The sequence below is a fragment of the Equus quagga genome, unplaced genomic scaffold (assembly GCF_021613505.1).
Source record: "Equus quagga isolate Etosha38 unplaced genomic scaffold, UCLA_HA_Equagga_1.0 146_RagTag, whole genome shotgun sequence".
Lineage (NCBI taxonomy): Eukaryota > Metazoa > Chordata > Mammalia > Perissodactyla > Equidae > Equus > Equus quagga.
Genome location: NW_025796728.1, coordinates 10,632,517 through 10,655,562, shown reverse-complemented (window position 1 = coordinate 10,655,562; position 23,046 = coordinate 10,632,517). Strand labels below are relative to the sequence as shown.

The window sequence follows — 23,046 nt, the reverse complement described above, 5'->3', positions numbered from 1 at the left end:
CCTATTTTCAGCTTCTTTCCTCACAATTAGATCTTTCCCATTAACATTTAAGCAAACTTAAGTTTTTGCAATTTTAAAAGCAAAGCAAAACACGACCTTCCTCAACTCACCTAGTAATTCCTATCTCTTCCCCTTTTATAGCCAAACTTCTCAGAAGAATTAGCTATGCTCACTATCTCCATTTCCTCACCTCCCAATCCTGTCTCAATCATTCAAACAAGGGAATTCTCCCTAAAGTCATCAATGACCTCTGTGTAGCGAAATCCAGTAATGCTTTTTAGTCTTCATCTTACTTGATCTTCTCAGTAGCATTTGATACTGTTAGTAGTCCTACCTGCTATAAAATTTTTCCTCTGGCTTCTATGACACTGAACTACCTTGCTTTTCCTCCCACTTCTGGCTGTTGCTTCTCAGCCTCCTTTGACAGATAATCCTTTCTCACTTGACCTTTTTTTTTTCCTCACTTGACCTTTTAATACTAGATCCTGGTGTATGCCAGATGAGGTCAGGGATATAAGCAGGGCCCAGATCATGCAAGGGCTTATTGGAATATAATAAAAGTATTATTCTCAATGCAAATAAAATTATACTTTTGTATATATAATTTCACAAATTAATCATGGTGAAATTTTTATTTGTATAACTTCTATATATTACTATTAAGGAGCAACAAGCATTGAAAAGTATGATCTTCGTACAAATATGTGGACTCCTGTAGCAAATATGAATGGGAGGAGGCTGCAGTTTGGTGTTGCAGTGTTAGATGACAAACTGTATGTGGTTGGAGGAAGAGACGGGCTGAAGACTTTGAACACTGTAGAATGCTACAACCCCAAAACAAAAACTTGGAGTGTAATGCCTCCTATGTCCACACACAGGCATGGCCTTGGTGAGTATAACTGTGCAGATTCGCTCCTAATATTATATATTAGGCTTCCACAGCATTCTTACATTCTATACAAGGCAGAAGAAGACTAGTGTGGCAGCTGCTGAGTCAGCAACAGTCAGTCACCAAACATTCCTTCATATGCTCCTTGTTAACTGACAAGTGGAAGCAGAGAAAATAAGTGTATACATAAAGGTGGCAGCAACCAGCGCAAGTAAAAACATGGATATTTAAGGATTTTAGTGTAGCGTGATGGACTGACAAACCTTTTTAAATATGTGTTTTGTGTTGACAATTAATGGTATCTAACCTAACTGAAATGCTTATTTAAAAATCTTTAGCATTATTGTTTTTCATCTATATCTCCTGGTTTTCAAGCAGAAATGAGTAAAAACCCAGAAAAACTTTGAAGTGGCACAGAGAATGTCCTGATATTCCTGAAAAATAGACTTTTCTTTCTTTCATTCAATGATTTGCTGAGCAGACATTGATTAGCACGTACTCTGTGCCATGCTCTTTGCTCTGTAGGTATACAAAGATGAGGAAGACACTATATTTACCTTTAAGGAACTGACGGCTCACTCTGAGAGGAGAGAATTTAGGGATCTTGATCAGATGACCTCTCTTTTCTCATAGGAGAAAGAATAAGTGAAATAGAAAGAATTGTTTGATGAGAGTGAAGGAAGTGGAATTAAAATTAGATGGGGCTTGAAATGTTTCTGTATCACCCAGCTTTTGCTACATAACCAACCACTCCAAAACTTAGAGGCTTAAAACAACAACCGTTTATTTAGCTCATGGATCTGTGGCTCATCTGGATTGTTCTTCTGGTCTGAGCTGCCTGAGATGATTTCTGCTGGTTTTCTCATGAATCTTTGGTGGGCTGGCAGGTTGGCTGGGTGATGTGGGATGGCCTCATTCACATGTGTGGTGGTGAGCAGGTGTTGGCCTGGGCAACAGAGGCAGCTGGGCCAAATGCCTCTAATCTTTCAGCAGGCTAGTCCAGGCTTCTTCACATATTGGCAGTCACCGAGTTTCAAAAACAGCAAGAGAGGGCAAGCCCCAGTGTACCAACACTTGGAACTTCTGGTCGCATCATGTTTGCTAATGTCCCACTGGCCAAAATAAGTCACATGGGCAAGCCCAGATTCAAAGAGTACAGAAAAAGACTCCTCCTCTTGATGGGAGGAGCTACAGTGTCACGCTGAAAATGGGCATGCATTCAGGTATAGGAAGAATTTGTGAGTGTCTTGTCAATTTATCACAGTTTGGAAAAGGTTTAAAATAGTTTCAGTAAAGAATTTGATAGGTTGTCAAATTAAAAGATGGATGAGTAGCAGAGAGGATAGTTAAGTTTAGATAGCATAGCTCTGTACTATACTCGATTTATTAATACTGTGCACCAGAATGCTGGCTGCCCCAAAAAGCCAGTAGCCAGTAAGGAAAATTATCTGGGCATAAAGATTAATGTGGTAGTGGGTACAGCAAAAGATCCAAGAGACAAGAGATTCTACTAGTTACATTTAGGTTTCAATGAAAGATGATCTTAAATGTCAAGTTTGGTAAGAAAGTATAACCAGAGGGTTAGGGCTAAGGGACTGAGAGAGGAGCTTAAAATTAACTATATGAAATTTAACAAAGAAAACAATAAAACATTACTCTTGAGTTTGTAAAATTAACTCTTACAGAGGCACAGAATAGGAAGACATATCTTAACAGCAGCATGAGAAAGACTTATAAATTGGGGTTGACCCTAAAACCCAGGGTCCATAGTGTGATCCAACTGCATACTTCCTCCCACCATGGGGAAAAGAAACTTAATTCTAACTTAAGGTACATTCTTATAGATATAGTACATAGAATGAGAATGCCCATGATTCAGCGATGTTTTGTGCAGATTCAATTGTGCATGGAACACTATCATTAGTTCTCGGCACCACACAAAAGACTTTATTGAACTGCAGCAAGTTCAAAGGAGAATGATCATATAGTTCAAGTTCAGTTTTTATTTCAAATGTTTGTGTCATTCAAAACACCCTTTTTCTTACTAATTTACCTTATAATAAATGAATGTTATAAATTTGAGCTTATAAAAAATTTTTACTGAAGAAACACTCCTTTTATCTCTTTATATGTGAGAATTATATATAGATTTCATTTGAAAAAGTGGTTTTGCTGCTAAAATTTCTTTTCAAAGCTATTGTTTAAGGAGTTGAACTAGATGGATTCAATTTTTCTTCCAGCCTTCTCCCTAATTACACACATACATATGCACACACACATAATTGAATATATACTATATATAATTGGAGCTATAGATAAATGTGTGTGTGTGTGTGTGTGTGTTATCCAATATCCAATACTGAGTGGAATGATATGTTGGTTTGGAATGATGAATATTTATATCTCATCTGGCCGTGATTTCACAAATTAAAATATATTTGTATCACAAAATTTGTACTTTGGCCCTCAAGTAATACATATTTGTATTTTGTCTGGCTATGATCATGTCGCACCTCTTCTAAAAACCCTCTACTGGCTCTCCATCTCATTTGGAATAAAATACCAAGTCCTTACAATACACCTGACCACCCTGCATGATCTGGCTTCACACTCTCCTTCATCTCCCCTTCACTCACCCTGCTCAACCAAACTGGCCTCCTTGCTGTACCAAAGACAAATTAAGCATGCCTCAGGGCCTTTGTACATACTGTTCCTTACCTCACCTTCTCTTCCCTCAGATATCTCCATGTCTGGTTTCCTAACTTCATTCACCTTTTTTTTGCTCAAATGTCACCTTATCAGAAATGTCTTCCCTGATCCTCTCTACCCTTTTATTCTGTTGCATTTTTCTTATTAGCACTTATCAATACCTGAAATATATTTTGTGTCTGTTTCCTGACTAAAATGTTAGATCCATGGGGGCAGAGCCCTTATCTGTTATGTTCTATTAAGTGCATGGCTCTTGGTAGAAACTCAATAGATGTTTGTTGAATAAATGAACAAATGAATCTGGCTCCGATCCCTGATGATGAATCTCATCAATAGATTATGGAGCAAATCTAACTCCTATAGTAAAATCTCATGAATGTGAATTAATAGGGGGAAAGGAATAAAAATGCTTTTTCAAATATCTCTTAACTTCGTATTATTGAAAGATGTTTTAAATATGGCAATATGTGCATCTTGTGTAGTTTTTAATAACTTTCTACTGTTGGATGTCAAAATACTGCCTCTAAAACTTTTAAGACCAGAGCTACAGCGCTATTTCTCCCCTTCACTCCCCAACCTGCTTACCAAGAAGAGCTGTGAGGAAGCCAGATGTCTATATCATAAATTTTTGCTTAGAAAATTTGCATATTTAAGATTCATTGTACTTATTTTTCAATTAAAATGTGATTTTTAAGGCATTACTTCTTTCCCGTCTCCCTGTAGGTGTGGCCGTATTGGAAGGTCCCATGTATGCAGTAGGAGGGCATGACGGCTGGAGCTATCTGAATACGGTGGAAAGATGGGACCCTCAGGCTCGCCAGTGGAATTTCGTTGCCACCATGTCCACCCCGAGGAGCACAGTAGGTGTGGCAGTACTAAGTGGAAAGTAAGAAAATATTTAAAGTTCCATTTAAAACACAATAAACTGAATTTATTAAGCTGTATCGCATCTAAATTAAAGATAGACATAAATAAATCATGAAAGAGAAATCCTTTGAGCAATATAAAGACGCTTCTAAAATAATCCCTTTATAGAGTAGTTCTAACTGGAAATAGCTCAACATTAAGTTAGGCTTTCATTCTAATGTACAGATATTATAAATGTCTAGTTATCATTCTGAGTGAAGAAACTTTATGTAAATATTCAATATGGTAAAAAAATCTGGTGGTTTATATAGCTTTAAAAGTATATGATCTTTTATAATCTGTGTATGACTCCACTCATATGAGGAATTTAAAACTATGGACCAAGAACAGTTTAGTGGATACCAGGGGAAAGGTGGGGTGGGGGGTGGGCACAAAGGGTGAAGTGGTGCACCTACAACATGACTGACAAACAATTGAAATTTCACAAGATTGTAACCTATCAATAACTCAATAAAAAAAAATTTAAAAAAAAAAAAAGTATATGATCTTTTAAAAGTAGTATAGTCTCTCTCAGTGTTTCCCTAAAGAATTCCTTCCATCTCTTCTACTGATTTATCTTTGCTTGCACTTCTTTCTTGTCTCTGTAAACTGCTGAAAACTGGGATGGATTTAAAAGAGGCGCTATCACTTTCCCTTGCCTGCTCTAGATAGAGTAAACAGATTTGAGTAAAGCCATCACCAATAGCTCTTGGTGACTCAGAAACTGAATACCTACCTTTTTCAGGCCTTCTTCCATAAAATGAAGGCCTATATGCTTATTAAATAAAAGTTGTTTGTTGCACACCTTTACTCACTTAAAGTGCTTTATCATCATTTCCCGAAAGATGAAGGAATCAAGCTTAAACTATAGAAACTCAAAATTATTTGTAGAATTATTATTTTTTTAATGAGAAAATATTAGTAAAATTTTTATATTTTGTGACCTGAGATCTTGTTTCCCCAGGACCTCTTAGTTACATCCTACTTTTTGTTATTTATTAGCATTATTACAAGTGATAAAATAGAGAAATAGAGACCCACTTTTTTTTTTATTAAGATTATGATAGTTAACAACCTTGTGAAATTACAGTTGTACATCATTATTAGTCATGTTGTAGGTACACCACTTCACCCCTAGTTCCCTCCCCCCACCCCCCCTTTCCCCTGTTAACCACTGATCAGTTCTCTTTGTCTATATGTTAATTACCACCTATGAGTGGAGTCATACAGAGTTCGTCTTTCTCTGTCTGGCTTATTTCACTCAACATAATACCCTCAAGGTCTATCCATGTTGTTCTGAATGGGACGACTTTGTCCTTTTTTATGGCTGAGTAGTATTCCATTGTATATATATATATATATATATACCATATGTTCTTTATCCAATAATCAGTTGCTGGGCATTTAGGTTGGTTCCCTGACTTGACTATTGTGAATAATGCTGCGATGAACATAGGGGTGCATGGGACTTTTGTAATTGCTGATTTCAGGTTCTTAGGATAGATACCCAGCAGTGGGATGGCTGGGTCATAAGGTATTTCTATTTTTAACTTTTTGAGAAATCGCCATACTGTTTTCCATAGTGGCTGCACCAGTTTGCATTCCCACCAACAGTGTATGAGGGTTCCTTTTTCTCCACAGCCTCTCCAACATTTGTCACTCTTGGTTTTGGATAATTTTGCCATTCTAACAGGTGTAAGGTATCTTAGTGTAGTTTTGATTTGCATTTCCCTGATGATTAGTGATGATGAGCATTGAGACCCACTTTTTAAATGTATCTGATCTCCATACTCCTCCCCTCATTTGTTTTAGCTAAAGAAATAACTGTAAAATTCATTACTACCTATCTTTCCTAATTCTTTGGTAGAGAGTCAGCCACCAAAGAATATAGTAAGTGAAAAAAAGAAGAAAATTAAACCACATTTTTGTGGTTTTTACTCTTTGGTTTAAGCTTTTGGGGTTAGTTCATTGGACTATTTCTTGTGTGGTGGCATATTTCCTAACCCTTATTTCTGGCTAGAAATATGTGTTTCTAATAGAGGACCAAAGAATAACTGCCTTCTCTAAAACCTGATTTCCAGACCTATGGTAGCCTGGACTTCTGGTCATAGAAGTATCTTACTTTCTTACCTTTTCTTATCTCTAATGAGAAATAAATATTTCAGTCTTTAATCTACCTAAAGTACAATTTATTGAGTATAATTCTGAGGCAACCTAATAATCATATCAGAAGCTTATCTACTAAATATTAAGACATTTGATTTTGAAAGTATGATATATCAACATTGTGATTGTAACTGGTTTATTGGGATATCTCCCAAACTGGTCACTTCGCCCCTAACCTTAACTCTCTCCCTTTCATCCTTCATTTTGGAGACTAGCCTGATGTTCTCCCTAAAATACAAATAGGACCATGTCACTTTCCTGCTTAAAATCTTTCAATAGCTTATCTGACCAAGCCTCCTTTATGACTTGCGTCTGTCCACCTTTCTAGACTCTTCTCTCTCCTCTACCTGTGCATATTACATTGCAGCAGAACTAATCTGTTTGTGAAAAATTCGTTTTGTTTCACACTCCTGTTATCTTTTAACCCATACCATCTGTCTTAGAATGCTGTTTCCTCCACTTTCCTACGTGGTAAACTCAACATCCTTGAAACTTGCTCAAAAATCACCTCTGGAAAACCTTCTCCAATCCCCACTCCCATCTCCTCATTCCCCTACACTCATTCTTCATTCCATCCTCTGCATTTTCACCATGCATAATTTGTGTGTAATTGTATTGCAGCATATACCACTCTCCTATTGTAGTTGTTTGCTGATCCATCTCCTATAGTAGATCATGGTCTTGAGTGGCCTGGTCCAACTTTTTGTTCCTTACACCTAGCACAGTACCCAGCACATAATCTGAGGTGTGCAATCTTATTGAAGAATGTCATGGTACCACTCAGATGCAGTGGTACTTTAATCATCCCAAGAAAAGGATGTGTTAATCCATCAACCAGCATTTTTCTAAGCTTGCTTTAAAATAAAGTGGCAATGTTTCAAAATATTTTGTCAGTTTCCATTTTTAGGTATATATCCAGAATCTGGAAAAAATAGAATTTATGTTGTTAGTTGAAAAAAAAAAGTATGCAGTTGATTGAAAAAAATTAATTGTGCGTCTCCTCTCTACTACTCCTTTGTGATTTAGAACACATCATTTCTTTGTGCCTTAATTTTTTTAATCCATAAAATGAATAACTGGAATAACTCCTATTTTTGTTATTTTAATTTATTTTACAGTGCTTCCTAGTGCAAGATATAGTTATTTGTTTAGGGAAGAACTGTTTCAAAGTTTTATGAGTTATATTCTATATCTTAAAAATTTCAAAGTATTGAGCCAGCCCCAATGACCTAGTAGTTAAAGTTCGGTGCACTCCACTTCAGCATCCCAGGTTCACTTCCCTGGCACGGAACCACACCACTCATCTGTCAGTAGCCATGCTGTGACAGCAGCTCACATAGAAGAACCAGTAGACCCTACAACTATGTACTGAGGCTTTGAGGGGGAGTGGGGAAAGAAGAAAAAAGGAGGAAGATTGCAATAGATGTCAGCTTAGGGTGAATCTTCCCTTGCCCAAAACAAAAAAAAATTCAAAGTGTTAAAATTTTTTTTCTACCATGTTTGACAGAAAGATGCTTTATTTAGACTTCCAATTGCTCAGGCTACTTTAAAGCCACTGGCTGGCAGATATTTTTGGCAGTAGAATCTCCCTTGCAAATGATGTCTTACAAAAACTTCAGTACTTAAGGCAAATGGAAGTTCAAGTTTATTATAAATTTATTTTAAATTTACTGCAAGTTTGAGTTTATAACTCTTACTGTAAAGATCAGTGTAGAAGAATGTCTCTTTTAAAGAACACCCAGATTATTTGTATGTTTTGTTTTGATTGCCCAGTATGAAGAGAATATTTATTAAAGAGGCTGAAAACGGTAACAGTTATTTTAACTACTAGAGCAATTTAATTGAAATCTCAGGAAACTCTTCACTTAAATTGCTCAAGTAATTTGAAAGTAGTAGAATTTTTTTTTTCCTAAGTTGAATCTCAAATAATATCTACCAACCATTTTGCATTCTTTATCATAATTTTAAAAAGTCAGGCAAAACCTAAATCTTATTTTAAAATATATAGTATGATACTATGGCAATTTGACATAATATTTCTCTCTTTATTGTAATTGATATTGTTACGGGAAAGAGAGGTGAGTTCTGAATCTTGCATGACATTTATTTGAGCCAGGTGATATTTTTGAAAATTAAAACTTGAATTTCAAATGAACTATTTTGGGGACCCTCTCAAGTCTTCCACAGAATGCTATTCTTAGAATACAACTTAAAAACCATTGCTTTAGATAATGATTCTTCAGAAAGTGTTACCAGCACACTTTAGCCCTTAATATTATCTCAGTATAAGTGTTGTTTGTATACTTAAGATCTAAAAATGCCATTTTCTAAAAGAATACAATAGAGACAGAATTCATTTTTCCCCTTAAACACTTATACCATGTTTACCATGTGTCAGGCACTGTTGGAAGTCATACGTTAAGTTTGAGCATTAATAATCCTATGAGGCAGGGCTTACAGATTTTATGAATGATGAAATTCAGGCAGGTGGAGGTTAAATAAGTGTCCACAGTCACAACCAGTAAATGGTGGAACCAGGATTCAAACCCACAGAGCCTGGTTCCAGAGTCCATGCTCTTAATTATTGTCCTACACCACTTTTCACAGCAGAGATCCTCATTTCACTGTGAAGAGGGTAGGGTACCTTGAAACCTATTCTCTGTGAGTCTATGTGTGTATCTATGTGTTTGTGTGTGTAAGCATGTATATTTTTATTGATATTTTCTAGGTGTTGATGCCTTCTAATATTTTGTGATCCGTATTCAGATAATTATTCTACCAAGTATTAGTTAAAGATGAGAACAGTTTAATATTAAGAACTGTAACACAAAAAAGTGGTTTTTAGCAGATAAAAAATTTTAGCAGATTGAAGTTTCAAATAAATTTCAGTTTCCAAACTATTAGTAAAGTTTAAGTTTAGAACAAGATATTGCCACAACTGTATGTTGCTATTTAAGACATGGTCATCTTATTTAAGGACCAACTTGAGTGGCATAGTATACTTGAAATTATGAATTGAAATTATGACGTCTACCTTTAAAATATGTATATTTACCCAAATACAAATGCTTAGAGTTTTAATGGGCAGGAATTTGGCATAGTTCAAATACTATTTCTTGAAAAAAAAATTAAATATTAACTAAGACATGCATAAATTCAAAATGTGTGACCTTTTGTACAAGCAATAAACTGAATTACTACTCTTTTAAAAAATCTAATAGAAGAACATCTATAAAGGGCTTCACAAGTGAATAGTTAGTACAAGAAGATTTTGTGCTTAGTAAAAAATATTCAAATGTTCAAATATTTAAAGTATTTTATCTATATCTTAAGTTCAGAGTAAAAGACTTTTAAATTAGTGCAGTATATTAACTGATAATGAATTAAAATTGATCTACTAGGCACCATTTAGGACATTAACGTAGCATATTTATTTGAGATAGCTTACAGTATCCTTTTCTGCAGTAATTTAATGAAGGATCACTGTTTGTATACATTTTAATTTATATACCATTCTTTCAAGCTATCCTTTTATTCTCCTATTTCACTATTACAAGTACATCCCAGTTGACTGTTGACGGTACAACTGCTCATTAATATAACTACGTGTCCTAATTCTGCTTTTTGCCAGGTGACCCCATGCAACTCCCTTAATATCCCTGAGCCCCAGTTTCTTCACCTGTGAAATAGGGATGCAAATGGTTTCTGATAGCATCATTATGATGATTAAATTAATTCAGGCAAAGTTCCTAAACTGTGGTAGGTGTTCAGAGAAGCTGTTTCTTTCGTTTATAACCAAATCCTATCTTAGCTATTTAAGAAATAAGTCATGGTATACTTATATACCGTATGTTACCTATCCTAAGTCGCATTTTAACATCTCTAAAATTGTGATGCATCTTATAATCAACGGTGACTTGATTGGCAAACAGATGGCAGCTATGAAATAGTTGTCATTGCTTTTATGTGAGTTTGTTTTCTTTTTTGTGTATACACAGAGTGATATGTGATGTATACACATGTATGATACATACATGTGTCATTTAATTGATAGTACATCTTTCTTAATGGCACATAAACTCACAGTGTGTCTTGTAATTGATGGCACCTTAAATTCAATGAAATACCATAAGAATAACCTCTTTGTCTTAAGCATGATAAGAGCACTGTTTCTTATTTGTCATTCTGTTTGTTCTTTTTACAGACTTTATGCAGTTGGTGGTCGTGATGGAAGTTCTTGTCTCAAATCAGTAGAATGTTTTGATCCTCATACTAACAAATGGACGCTCTGTGCACAAATGTCAAAAAGGAGAGGGGGAGTAGGGGTGACCACCTGGAATGGATTGCTGTATGCTATCGGAGGACACGATGCTCCCGCATCCAACCTGACTTCTAGACTCTCAGACTGCGTAGAGAGGTAATTTCCTGTGAAGGAAAACTAGGAATCAAAGAACAAATATAAGCCTCTGACACTTCCAGACAAAGGAAGAACTCTTTACTGAGCATCTGCCGCATGTGAGGCAGTTCCTTAGGAGCTTTGTAAATGTTGGGTTGTCTGTTCTGGCCCTTTCTCAGTCTGTCTGCTAACAGCCTACTCAGATTCTTCTCTCATCATATTACTTCCTACTTAAACTTTACCTTAGAATTGGTTATATAATTCATTAATTGGATCATATGACCAACATTTATTGTGTACCTATTTTGTACTGGACACCGTACCTAATAAGAAAAGAAAGGGAGTTTGATGAATTTCAGAGAGAATGAATTAGAAGCTAGAGGCTAAATAAGAAGTGAAAAGGATGAGGACATTTCTAACACATTTTTATATAAGTGAAATAATACGAAATAAAACAGAAGGCTAAGAAGGCTTAAAAGCTTAAATGAGCCATCCAAACTGGCCTTAGAAACTCAAGGATGGGGCAGGTAAAGAGCCTAACCTCGGTGGAGGATTGGACAATACTTTAGGCTCCCATGTGTTGTGTTCAATCTAATTCAAGGAATGGAGAAAATTGAATGGGTTTAGGAGGGAGAGTCAATAGGCGCATTTCTAAACACTCTAGGGCAGAAAGGAATATGTGCATTCAGGAAGCTGAAAGGCAGTCACTGTAGCTGGAGAACAAAGAGTGATGGAGAGAGTGGCAGGAAAGGAGGAGGAGTGGGGTGGAGGTAGGGGCAGATCTTATAGAGTCTTGAGGCCTTATTGAAGATTTCAGATCTTAAAGAGCAATGAGAAGTTAATGAGTGTGTGTGTGTGTGTGTATTATTTATCAATTATAAATGACTAGAAGAAGAAGAAAAAGTGAAATGAAAGTTTGTTGATGACAATGAGTGCTTTTTGTGAAATAATAAGCAGAACTGGTTGGTGTTTTTGGAGAAAATAGGAAAGTGACACCTGCATTTCACGTGTGTTGGGGGAAAAAATAATTCTGATTATTCTTATTACCTGTTATAATCCAGGAAAGGAAATGGAAGTCTTTATTCGCTTTGCCCCAGGAATTACAGGCTCAGTGTAGTACTGCACCCAGTGAAATTTGCTCATTGATACAAGAGGTGTTAGAAGCAATACAGGTCATCTTAGTATGATGTATCTGCTCTTAGATAGACAACTTCGGGCAGTTCTAGTTAACATACTTTATGAAAGGAACGAGAGGTCCAAAAATAGACAGCTACAATGATTGAAGCTGTAAGTCTTACATAGAGGTTCACATATGGATTTCCTCAAATTTTCAAAAGTAGGCAATCTAAAACCTTAAAACAGTTTTCATTATTTACGTTAACTCTTTTGAATAGTTTAAGGGAATCTGCATTATAAGTTAAAAGTTTTCAGGAAAATATTGATATTTTTCTCTAAAATATGTTCAAATATGCTTTATATAGCAGATAATAAGACAAAAGATAGGCTTAAAGAACAAAACTATTTTTATGTAAAATTTTGTGAGAACAATGTCAGCTCCAGTTCCAAAATTTTCTTTCAGATATGATCCTAAAACAGATATGTGGACTGCAGTGGCATCTATGAGCATTAGCAGAGATGCAGTGGGGGTCTGCTTACTTGGTGATAAATTATATGCTGTTGGAGGGTATGATGGACAGACTTACCTTAATACAGTGGAGGCTTATGATCCCCAGACAAATGAGTGGACCCAGGTATGGCATTTCATTTTTCATTATTACACTTACTCTGTTTTTGTTGAAACAATTCTATTGGTAAAACAGATCCTCTCAATTTTGTCTTATATCAAAGTATATAGCATAAACATGATAAAGTCATCTCTTAATTAAATATAAGAAGACCAGGGAATGTTTGATTCTATAATATAATTAAAATCCAAAATTATCTTTAAAGTATAAGTTATTATTATAGAAAAATTATTATTAGTTGGTCTGCCACCGTTTTCTTGCTGGGAATTGATGAGATATTGATTGAGCTGTAGGAGCAGACCACAAGAGGGCTATAACAAAGGGAGAAGAGATTGTGGAAGACAAGAAACAAAGATAGTTGACCAATCATTTTTAAATACTTGAGCCACTGATATTTGGGAACAGATCAAATGTCTGATCATAACCTAATAAAGATGGCAACACTAAATTATATTAACAAGTAAGAAACTTGACCTGGCAAGCTTAATAACAGGAAAAATTCCAACGACGTCTGTTTCTGGGAGGGCCTAGCACTTGCAGGAATGGTCTTTTGAGATCTTTCTTTCCATCATGACCAAGAACAGAATCAGGAATTTTGTGCCTCAATTCAGTATCTGGTACGTAAAAGACACTCAAGTGTTTAACTGAGCCAAAGTTTTCCTACAAGAAGCAATGGTAAGTACTGTCAAGAAAACAAAACTTATGAGAAGCCCCACTGAACTTAACTTCTTAGGTAGGTGGAGTCTGCCTGTGTAAGGGGAGAACCCACAGTGTGGAGCAGCTGGTGTGAGGTGTCCCATGGGATAGGCAGTGAGTGGTATAGGAAATCAAAGAGAAAGAAAGAAAATGGTTGTTGAAAGGGCTTCAGTGAGAAAGAAGAGGGATTTAAGCTAAGACTTAATGAAGTGATCCAATTCAAAAAGGTAGAAAGAAAGGGGAAATTGTGTGAGAAAACATAAGAGAAATGTCACTGAAGCGGAAATACGCAGGCTGTATTGAGGAAGTGTGGCTGGTTACAAGGATTCGTGCTTGAGAAGAGTAGGAGTTCTCACTGGAGAGGAAGGTTGGGGTCAGGATAGAGGTCTGCGAAGGCCAGGCTGGAGTTTAGTCATGAGAAGCCAGTGGAGACTTTAGCCAAGAGAGTGACAGAGTAGTAGAAAGTTCATGTGGCAGCACTGGGGACAGGGTGAGCTGGGTTAGAGGCAAGGGGAGTGAAGGCTGGATACGTGGACAACATTTGGAAGATTGCTTCAGTTGCGAGGCTTGAGGTGTCAACTATGTAGATGGATTCAGGAGAGTGACCAAGTCCCGTCTATTCCTTCTTTCTACCCTTCCTGGGTTGGATTGAGAGGTGCAGCTTCCGAAGAAAACAGCGAAGGATGATCTGAGAGTGCCTTAGAAGCTAATGGAATAGAGCCGTTAAAGAGAGGAGAGAAGTTCAACAGTATAAGGAAGATTGGATAGATTGTTTTTATTCTTGAAGTTGTGAGGACCTTTGAGAATGTGATGGAAGCAGAAGCCACCACGCAGTGTAAACAGTAAAGAGAATAAAAGTAAATGTGGGAGCTGCAGGAGCGTGCTATTTTAAAATAATGATGATAGAAATTTAACATTTACTGAGCACAGTTTACGTACCAGGCTCTGTGCTAACACTTTAAAGAACTTATTTAATCCTCCCAACAGCACTTTAAGGTAAATACTATTATTTCCCCACTATATGGGATAAAGAATCTGAGTACAGAGAGGTTAAATAGCTGACCCAAGGTCACACAGCAAATAAACGGGGGAGTTAGAATTTGAGCCAAAGATTTTTTTCACAACAGAGATGAAAACAAGAGATTAGAGGGAGATTCCAGATGCTAGAAAGAGAGCAAAATTGAAGAGCACTTTTCCTGGAAGAAGACTTGAGAGCAAAGACAGGTCCTTCTCAGACTGGAGGAAAGATCTTATCCCCCAAGTTTGGAAGAAAAGATGAGAATATGCATGTAGAAAGGTAGAGGGAGTTTTTAAGTGATGAGGAGGATAGGAAAAGAGACTTTTAGTGTGACCTTGATCTTGTTTCCTAATTAAGTGAGATCTCTTGGTGGAGGGAAGAAGGCGTAATTTGAGAGCTAGAGTTAAAGCAGCAGGATTTCATTAGAAGTTATGTGATTCTCTACCATCAGCCTCCCCCCATGGCAGAAGTAGTTGTGAATGATAACCCAAGAGCCCAAAAGGGAAGAATCTCTTTTTCTGAGTTGTATTTGATTTGAACCCTTAGGCTAGTTATAAAGAAATCTATTGGCCAGTATTTGAGACTTCTTATTACAGATAATTAATACTTTATGCTGAGTCACTGCGTATCAACATTAATAACTGTAACCATATAGCTATTTTGTTCGCATGCCACCTCTATTACTATTTTAAGGCGCCTAAATGTGAACTCATAGTATCTGGAAAATTAATGTTTTCCTTTCCAATGTTCCAACAAATGGATGAGAGGACATTTGTACAGGGAATGAAATGAGATTACAACGTCTTAAGCCTCCACCCACCCCCACTACCAACCTTGACCCAAAGCAGGAGGTGACTGCATTGTATTCAATAAATTCTCTAAGCTAAAGTTTCTAGCTGGTTGTCATGAAAACATCAGCTATTCACAAGGTAGAGACTTAGTGTCTTGGCTGTTTTGAGAAAAGCTGCTAATTACAAACAGACGTTTTGATTTAAATGACTTAGTAATTAAGTATTAGAGTAAGCTCCTAGAATACTGTAAGTGATATGGTTTTAAAATAGGTTAATTGTTCAAGAAGAAATAACAGTGATCAAAACAACTGATTCAGATGGAGAACAACTGAGAATTCTCTTTTAATTGAAGTCTGATGTGTTCTTAAAATCCACTCATTGGTCTGTGGGGAGGTCAAACTGATTAGGAAGTCATTTTGATATCATGTATTCAACAAAAACACTTTATTACATACGCCCAAATACATAGTTATAAAGCAAACTCTCTTGGTAACTTTGTATTAGTCACCCTCCCCAAATGCTAATGTTTTAATTCTCCTGGTCCAAATGCATAGATTCTTACTGTGCTCAAAGTAGTTCTTCTTTAAAAACTATCCTTGTCCACACTTTCATTTCCACTATGAATTGCCCAGAGTCTAGGGTACATAAAAAAAAAAAAGACAATAAGTAAAACAGTTAAGAATTATTTTTTATCTATAATTAAGATTATATGCCTTCCTCTAGTACCCCACACTTCTATCTCACTGTCACAGAATTTATTCTCAAGTTTGTTTCCATTCGTAGGGAGTTAGATGGGTGGTATTTAATGTTTATTTACTCTGCTAAAAAGCAGTAGAATGGATTTAGACTTTTCAGCCATGCACAGAGAAGGCAGTCAACAAATGTAAAGTTACTGGTTCCCCTGGAACAACATCATAGGCCCGCAGTGTGTTGTGTGTTCTGTCCCTGAGACAGCACATCTTTTGCAGGCCCTCTCTAGATGATACTTGATATTGTCTCCATATTGGTTACAAAGTTACTTTAAGCATTCAGTGTTTCCTCATATCCCTATTGTGTATCATTTTGGCTAAAATATAGTGTTTCATGTAGACCAATTCCTGAACCATTAAAAAAAATCCCCTTTAAGTAGAAGTAAATACTACGTAATCATGCGATATATCCAGAACAATTTAGTCTATGAAACTTTGACCTCAGAAGGGGAGTCTCGAGGATGAGACCAGACCAGCGGTAAGGCTAGGACAGCAGGGGCTCGCGGCCACAGCTCTTTACCAACAAGTGCAGACTATTTCAGTGTTTCACCAGCTGGTGTGGTATTATCACCATTTTTACCGACAAACCCAACAGATATGTCTTTTTGTTTCTTTTTAGGTTGCTCCACTGTGCCTAGGAAGAGCTGGGGCTTGCGTTGTGACTGTAAAATTATAATGTAGTACTCTGTTTTCTAAATGAAGATATCCTCTTCCTTTATGAATTTAGTACAATTATTCTACTATCAATGGATGCATTTTTAGGAAATTTGCACTACCATATTCCTGGGCACAAAGTGCCTGATCTCAAAGAGAAGATGTTAAAATAAGGGAGGATGAACCAGGATTAAATACTCACATTTCCTAGTAAATGAAAACTACAGCTGGTGGATTGTGAACATACATTCCTGATATAAAATATGAGGACATATGCACTTTCAAACTCAACCTAGTGTTAACTGGGAATTTCATTTCCTAATAATCAAGCACATTTTACTCACATTATCCAGATTTCTTTTATTACAGCGCAAATACACCAGAGAAAACTTGTAACATTTTGCTTTGTAACTTTATCATACATGAGTTACAGTAATTTTTGTTTATTTGTTTGCTTGTTTATTTAACCACAACCACTATTTTAATGACATACTAAAGACTATGCTATTTAGTTTTTTCAGAAATAGCTGCATTATATGTGCTTTGGTTGTGGATTTTATTTCTAAAATTGGCTTAGTGCAATGCATAAAGAAAAACATTAAAGAGTTAAATCAATAATGATGAAAAGAAAACGATATGATCTTTGGGGTCCATTTAAATATTCATCCGATTACATCTAGATTCACCAAGAACTCCGTGTTATGATATTCTCAAATTGGAATTGAAACATGGTGTTTTGCATTAAATTTAAGATATGCAAATTTACGTAGAGAAAATAAATGTTATATACCCTATAATGTTCTTTCACCTAACTAGTATTTAAGTATATGGATTTGTTTTCTTTTATAAAAGGTGTTTTGATTTTGTCTTTTGATATTGATAAAACTTTGGATATTCTATGTTCTCATGTCTGTTTGCCTCCCCTGCCTTGTTTCTTATGTTTTGCCACCGTTAGTGACCCTTTGTGTTTCTTTGTAATCAAATAGTTTGGCGGGAATGGGCTTATTGAATGTTTGAAAAATAAGTTTAGTGTTTATTACCAAAAGTTTTGTACATTTGTAAACTCTAATTACATAAGTGAATGTTAATACTCCTCTCAGTGAATTGTTTCTTATTTGCAAAAATGCATTGGGCAGTAACATTTTATGATAAATCCTTTAAGGTATAAGTCATTAACTTATATCTTGGTATTAAATGAGTATAAACTAAATTCTCGTCTTTTAAAATACAATGTTATAGTTAATGTGTTTTTACATTTTATATCAAGGAGGCCTTTTGAGTTGCTTTCTTTAAAAATTAAAACCTTTTTTTGAGCTGATTTTGAATGCTTATGAAATGTTTCTACCTTGGAAACCAGGAAACTGAGTACCTCTATTCCCAAAACAAATCCTGTAGTCATTTTACTGGTGTGGCCACGAAGAAAATAATAGTGATAGTGACAAACACATTAATATTTCAAATATTCGCTATATTATGGATAGGAATTCAATTATTTCCCTGACAAGAGGGATCAGCTGTGAAGTATATTTATGTATTTAGGGGAAAAGAGAGAAGAGGAAAAGATAGAACAAACAAAATTTCAGAAGCAGAGACACGTCAGTACATCGTGCCTTCTCTGGAGGCCCAGACCTGTCATTTGAAAGGAAGTACTTATACTGTGATCACTCCTCTGAACACTTATCACGCATTCGCTGGTCTCTGTGCCCACAGTGGAGCCAGACTCATGCTTTAGGGGATTCATTAGAAGAACATTTCCTTCCTTTGATTTTCTACCCTGATAGAAAGTCTCTCCCATGCAGTTTTGTAGTCAATAGGATCTGCTCTCCTGGATACTAGTAACGAAAACCATTTCTTTTCTAGTAACAGAGTGCTCACTAAAACATTCATTCCTCTCCTAAACTGGGGTCTTATAAATCTAGAGGAAAATATGGCTCTTCCGTGTGTCTGTCGTCCAACACTGCTGCCTTGACTTTTACTATTAGCCTCTCCATCCAGATGTCTAGCTAGCTGCTGTTTATTTTAACCCCAATTTATGACCCCCTAATGAAAAATAATAGTATTTGCTAATAATTATTGAATGCTTATTATAAACTAGGAACCAAGTTTTTTGCATGCATTAATGCACTTAATCTTCACAACAACCTCATGAGGTAGGTTCTACTATTATTCCCCTTTATACAGATGAGGAAACTGGGGCACAGAGAGGTTAACTCCAAGATTATATATAGCAAGTAAGTGGCAGAGCAGGGATTCACACACAGGCAGTCTGGCTCAGGGGTCCACACTCTTATCATTCCTGCTTCTGGGTAGAAAAAGAGAGTTTTATTTTATGTGAGGAATAATTTGTTTTAATAAAGAGAAAAATGAAGAAGTTTTATGTTTTTTAGAAGTAAAATTTATACCAGTCACACACCTATTGGAAAATTTTTGTTCCTTAGTATTGGGGGGAAATTTTGTTTAAATCTGTTATAGAATTTTATACACATTTTGCTTTAGAAAAGTAAATGCAAGAAAACATGATATACATTTCAAGTTTTATAAATATTAGATAAATTGCTTGGTATTTTGGGTGACTAAACCATAAACAAATTTATTCATCAAAAATAAGCTTTATTACCAACAAATTCAGCAACCTGTATGAAATGGACAAATTCCTAAAAAGACAAAAGTTACTAAAACTAACTCAAGAAGAAATAAAAAACCTGGACAGTCCTATAACAAGTAAAAATATTGAATCAGTAATCAGAAACCTCCCAAGAAAGAAAGTCTAGGACCAGATGGGTTCACTGGTGAATTCTACCAAGATTTAAACAAGAATTAAACCAATGCTTCCTAAACTCTTCCAAAAAATAAAATAGAAGAAAAGGGAACTCTTCCTAATTAATCCTATAAAGCCAGCATTACCTTGATACCAAAACCAAAAAGAATGAATGGGGGAAAAAATAACAACATGATCATCTCAATATTGAAAAGAAAAAGCATTTGACAAAATCCAACAGCCTTTCATGGTAAAAACACTCAGCAAACTAGGAAGAAAAGGGCATTTCCTCAACCTGTTAAAAGACATTCATTAAAAACCCATAGCAAACAACATACTAAATGGTGAAAGATTGAAAGCTTTCCCCCTCAGATTAGGAAAAAGCACACTCTTACCACTGCTGTTCAACATTGTGCTAGAAGTTCTAGCCAGAGCAATTAGGCAAGAAAAAGAAATAAAAAGAATCCTGATTAGGAAGGAAGAAGTAAGACTATATTTGCAGATGATATATATTAAAAATTCTAAAGAATCCACAAAAAAATTATTAGAGCAAATAAGCAAATTCAGTAATGTTGCAGAATACAATATCAACACACAAAAGTCAGTTGTATTTCTATACGCTAGCAAAAACAATCTGAGAAGGAACTTAGGAAAAAAATTCTATTTGCAATAGTGTTGAGAATAAAATACTTGGGAATAAATTTAACCAAGGAGGTACAAGGTTTATATGCTGAAAGTTACAAAATATTGCTGAAAGAAATTAAAGATGAGCTAAATAAATGGAAAGACAGCTCATGTTCTTGGGTTGGAATACTTAATAATGTTAGGATGGTAATACTCCCCAAATTAGTCTACAGATTCAATGCAATCTCTATCAAAATCCTAATGGACGTTTTTTTTGCAGAAATGGAAAAGCTGATCCTAAAAGTCATAGGGAATTGTAAGGGATCCAAAAGATCCAATCTTGAAAAAGAACAAAGTTGGAGGACTCATTTCCTGATTTCAAAATTCATTACAAAGCTACAGTAATCAAAACAATGTGGTACTGATATAAACATGTAGACCAACAGCAAAAAATAGAAAGTCCAAAAATAAACTCTAGTCAATACATGTGGTCAATTGATTTTCAACAAGTATGCCAAGATCATTCAATGGAGAAAGAATATTATCTTCAACAAGTGGTGCTGGAACAACTGGATATTCACATGCATAAGAATGAAGTTGGACCCTTCCTTCACAACATATATAAATATTAACCCAAAATAGGTCAAAGACCTAAATATAAGAGCTAAAACCATAAAACTCTGAGAAGAAAACATTGGCATAAATCTTCATGACCTTGGATTTGGCAATGGTTTCTTAGATGTGACACAAAAAGCACAAGCAACAAAAGAAAAGATAGATAAATTGGACTTCATCAAAATAAAAAGCTTCTGTGCATCGAAAGACAGTATCAAGAAAGTGAAAAGCCAACCACAGAATAGGAGAAAATATTTGCAAATTATATATCTGGTAAGGGTCTAGTATCCAGGACATATAAGGAACTCCTCAAGAACAAAAAGATGAACAGCCCAATTTAAAAATGGGCAACGGACTTGAGTAGATATTTCTCCAGTGAAGATATACAAATGACCAACAAGCACATAAGATGCTCAACATCATTAGTCATTAGGGAAATGCAAATCAAAACCACAATGAGGGGCTGGCCCCGTGGCCGAGTGGTTAAGTTTGTGCGCTCCACTGCAGCGGCCCAGGGTTTTACTGGCTCAGATCCTGGGCGCAGACATGGCACCACTCAGGCCACGCTGAGGTGGCATCCCACGTGCCGCAACTAGAAGGACCCACAACTAAAATATACAACTATATACTGAGGGGATTTGGGGAGAAAGAAAAGAAGATTGGCAACAGTTGTTAGCTCAGGTGCCAATCTTTAAAAAAGAAAAAAGAAAAAGTGTTTGCTTTATTTAAAAAAAAAAAACACACAATGAGCTACATTTCATACCCACTAGAATGACTATAATTTTAAAAATAGAAAATAAGTGTTGGAGAGATATGGACAAATTGGAATCTTTATTCATTACTGGTGGCAATGTAAAAGGGTGCAGCTACTGTGGAAATCAGTTTGGCGGTTCCTCAATAAGTTAAACATAGAATTACCTTATGACCCAGCAATTCCACTCCTGGGTGTATACCCTCAAAAAAACTAAAACTGAGAACAGGTGTGCAAACAAAATTTGCCTATGAATATTCATAGCAGCATTATTCATAGTAGCCAAAAGGTGGAAACAACCCAAATGTCCATCAGCTCATGAATGATAAACAGATTGTAGTATATGCATATAATGGAATATTTTTCAGCCATGAAAGGAAATGAAGTGCCGATACATTCTACAACATGGATGAGCCTTGAAAACATTATGGTAAGTAAAAGAAGCCGGACACAAAAGGCCACATATTGTATGATTCCATTTATATGAAATATCAAAAATAGGCAAATCCAGAGACAGAAAGCTGTTTTAATGGTGGCCAGGGTTTGGGAGGAAGAGGGCGCAGGGAATGACGGCTTAATGAGTAGAGGGTGATGAAAATGTTTTGGAACTAATTAGTGGTTACACAACATGGTGAAGGTGCTAAATGTCACTTATGGCAAATTTTATGTATATTTTACAGCAATAAAAACCTTTTTAGGTACATTACAAATTGTTGTTTAAATGTCATAACAATAACAATTCTATATATATCACTAGGATTAAAACTCTGTATATTCATCTCAAAGAGAATTTTTAAGTGGAATTTGCAAATAAATTAATTTTAAAATCTAACAAAAAGGCTCTTTAGATCTTAATTATAATCTCAGAAAAGAAGTGAGAAACATTGACAAACATAAGGGAAGATTTGATTGGGAGCTCTTCGCCAGTGCTTGGTATACAACAGGCATTCCATAAATGTTAAAAGTCAAAATAGATATCTTTTCATAAACTCTGTATAATGTCTGGAATTGTTGATAATGACTTCTACTCAGGAAAATATTCAGTAAAATGATACATAATTTTACCATAACTGGATTATAAATCCCCACGTAATATTTTCCTTCTATTTCATTATTTAATTAGAGTAAAAAAAAATTAAATGCCATGAAAAATCAAAGCCTACTTTTGGCATTTTCATCCCTCTGCATCTCAGATACCTTCCATAGATTTTTAAGAACGCACCATTCCTCCCAACAAACATTCTGTCCTTACTCCTAAGGCCTAAGGAAGTATCATGCTTATTTTGTATCTCCCTGGGCCTGCGCAACTCTGACATCTTACGAATCTCTTGAAGAAATGCAGTATGAATTGATGGGTATCAGCATCATGACCAGTCCTTACTGCCCCCCCTTTCCCCCAGCCCTGGGTAATTCTCTCCTTTGGGCCAGTGAAGTGCATCTAGAGAGTGAGGCCCCGGAAGCCTGGAACCACATTCGGTCCCCTAGCACTCTGCCCAGTCTCAAGTTGGTTGCATTTAATAACATTTCTTTTTGGATAATGAACAATTATATTTAATTGAAGTATTTTTAAATAGTTTTA

General features: G+C 35.8%; 1 protein-coding gene across 3 annotated transcripts in view; it reads left to right on the top strand.

Moving 5' to 3' along the window:
• Positions 1-18,037, top strand: part of LOC124232985 (kelch-like protein 5) — a 74,713-nt gene extending 56,676 nt beyond the window's left edge. For all 3 annotated transcript variants that reach the window (XM_046649967.1, XM_046649968.1, XM_046649966.1), the window contains 5 exons: positions 665-889; positions 4,322-4,484; positions 10,875-11,087; positions 12,646-12,817; positions 16,685-18,037. In XM_046649967.1, coding sequence (XP_046505923.1) covers positions 665-889; positions 4,322-4,484; positions 10,875-11,087; positions 12,646-12,817; positions 16,685-16,741 — 830 coding nt within the window. In that variant the 3' untranslated portion in view covers positions 16,742-18,037. The remainder of the gene's footprint in view (positions 1-664; positions 890-4,321; positions 4,485-10,874; positions 11,088-12,645; positions 12,818-16,684) is intronic.
• Positions 18,038-23,046: the final 5,009 nt, after the last annotated feature.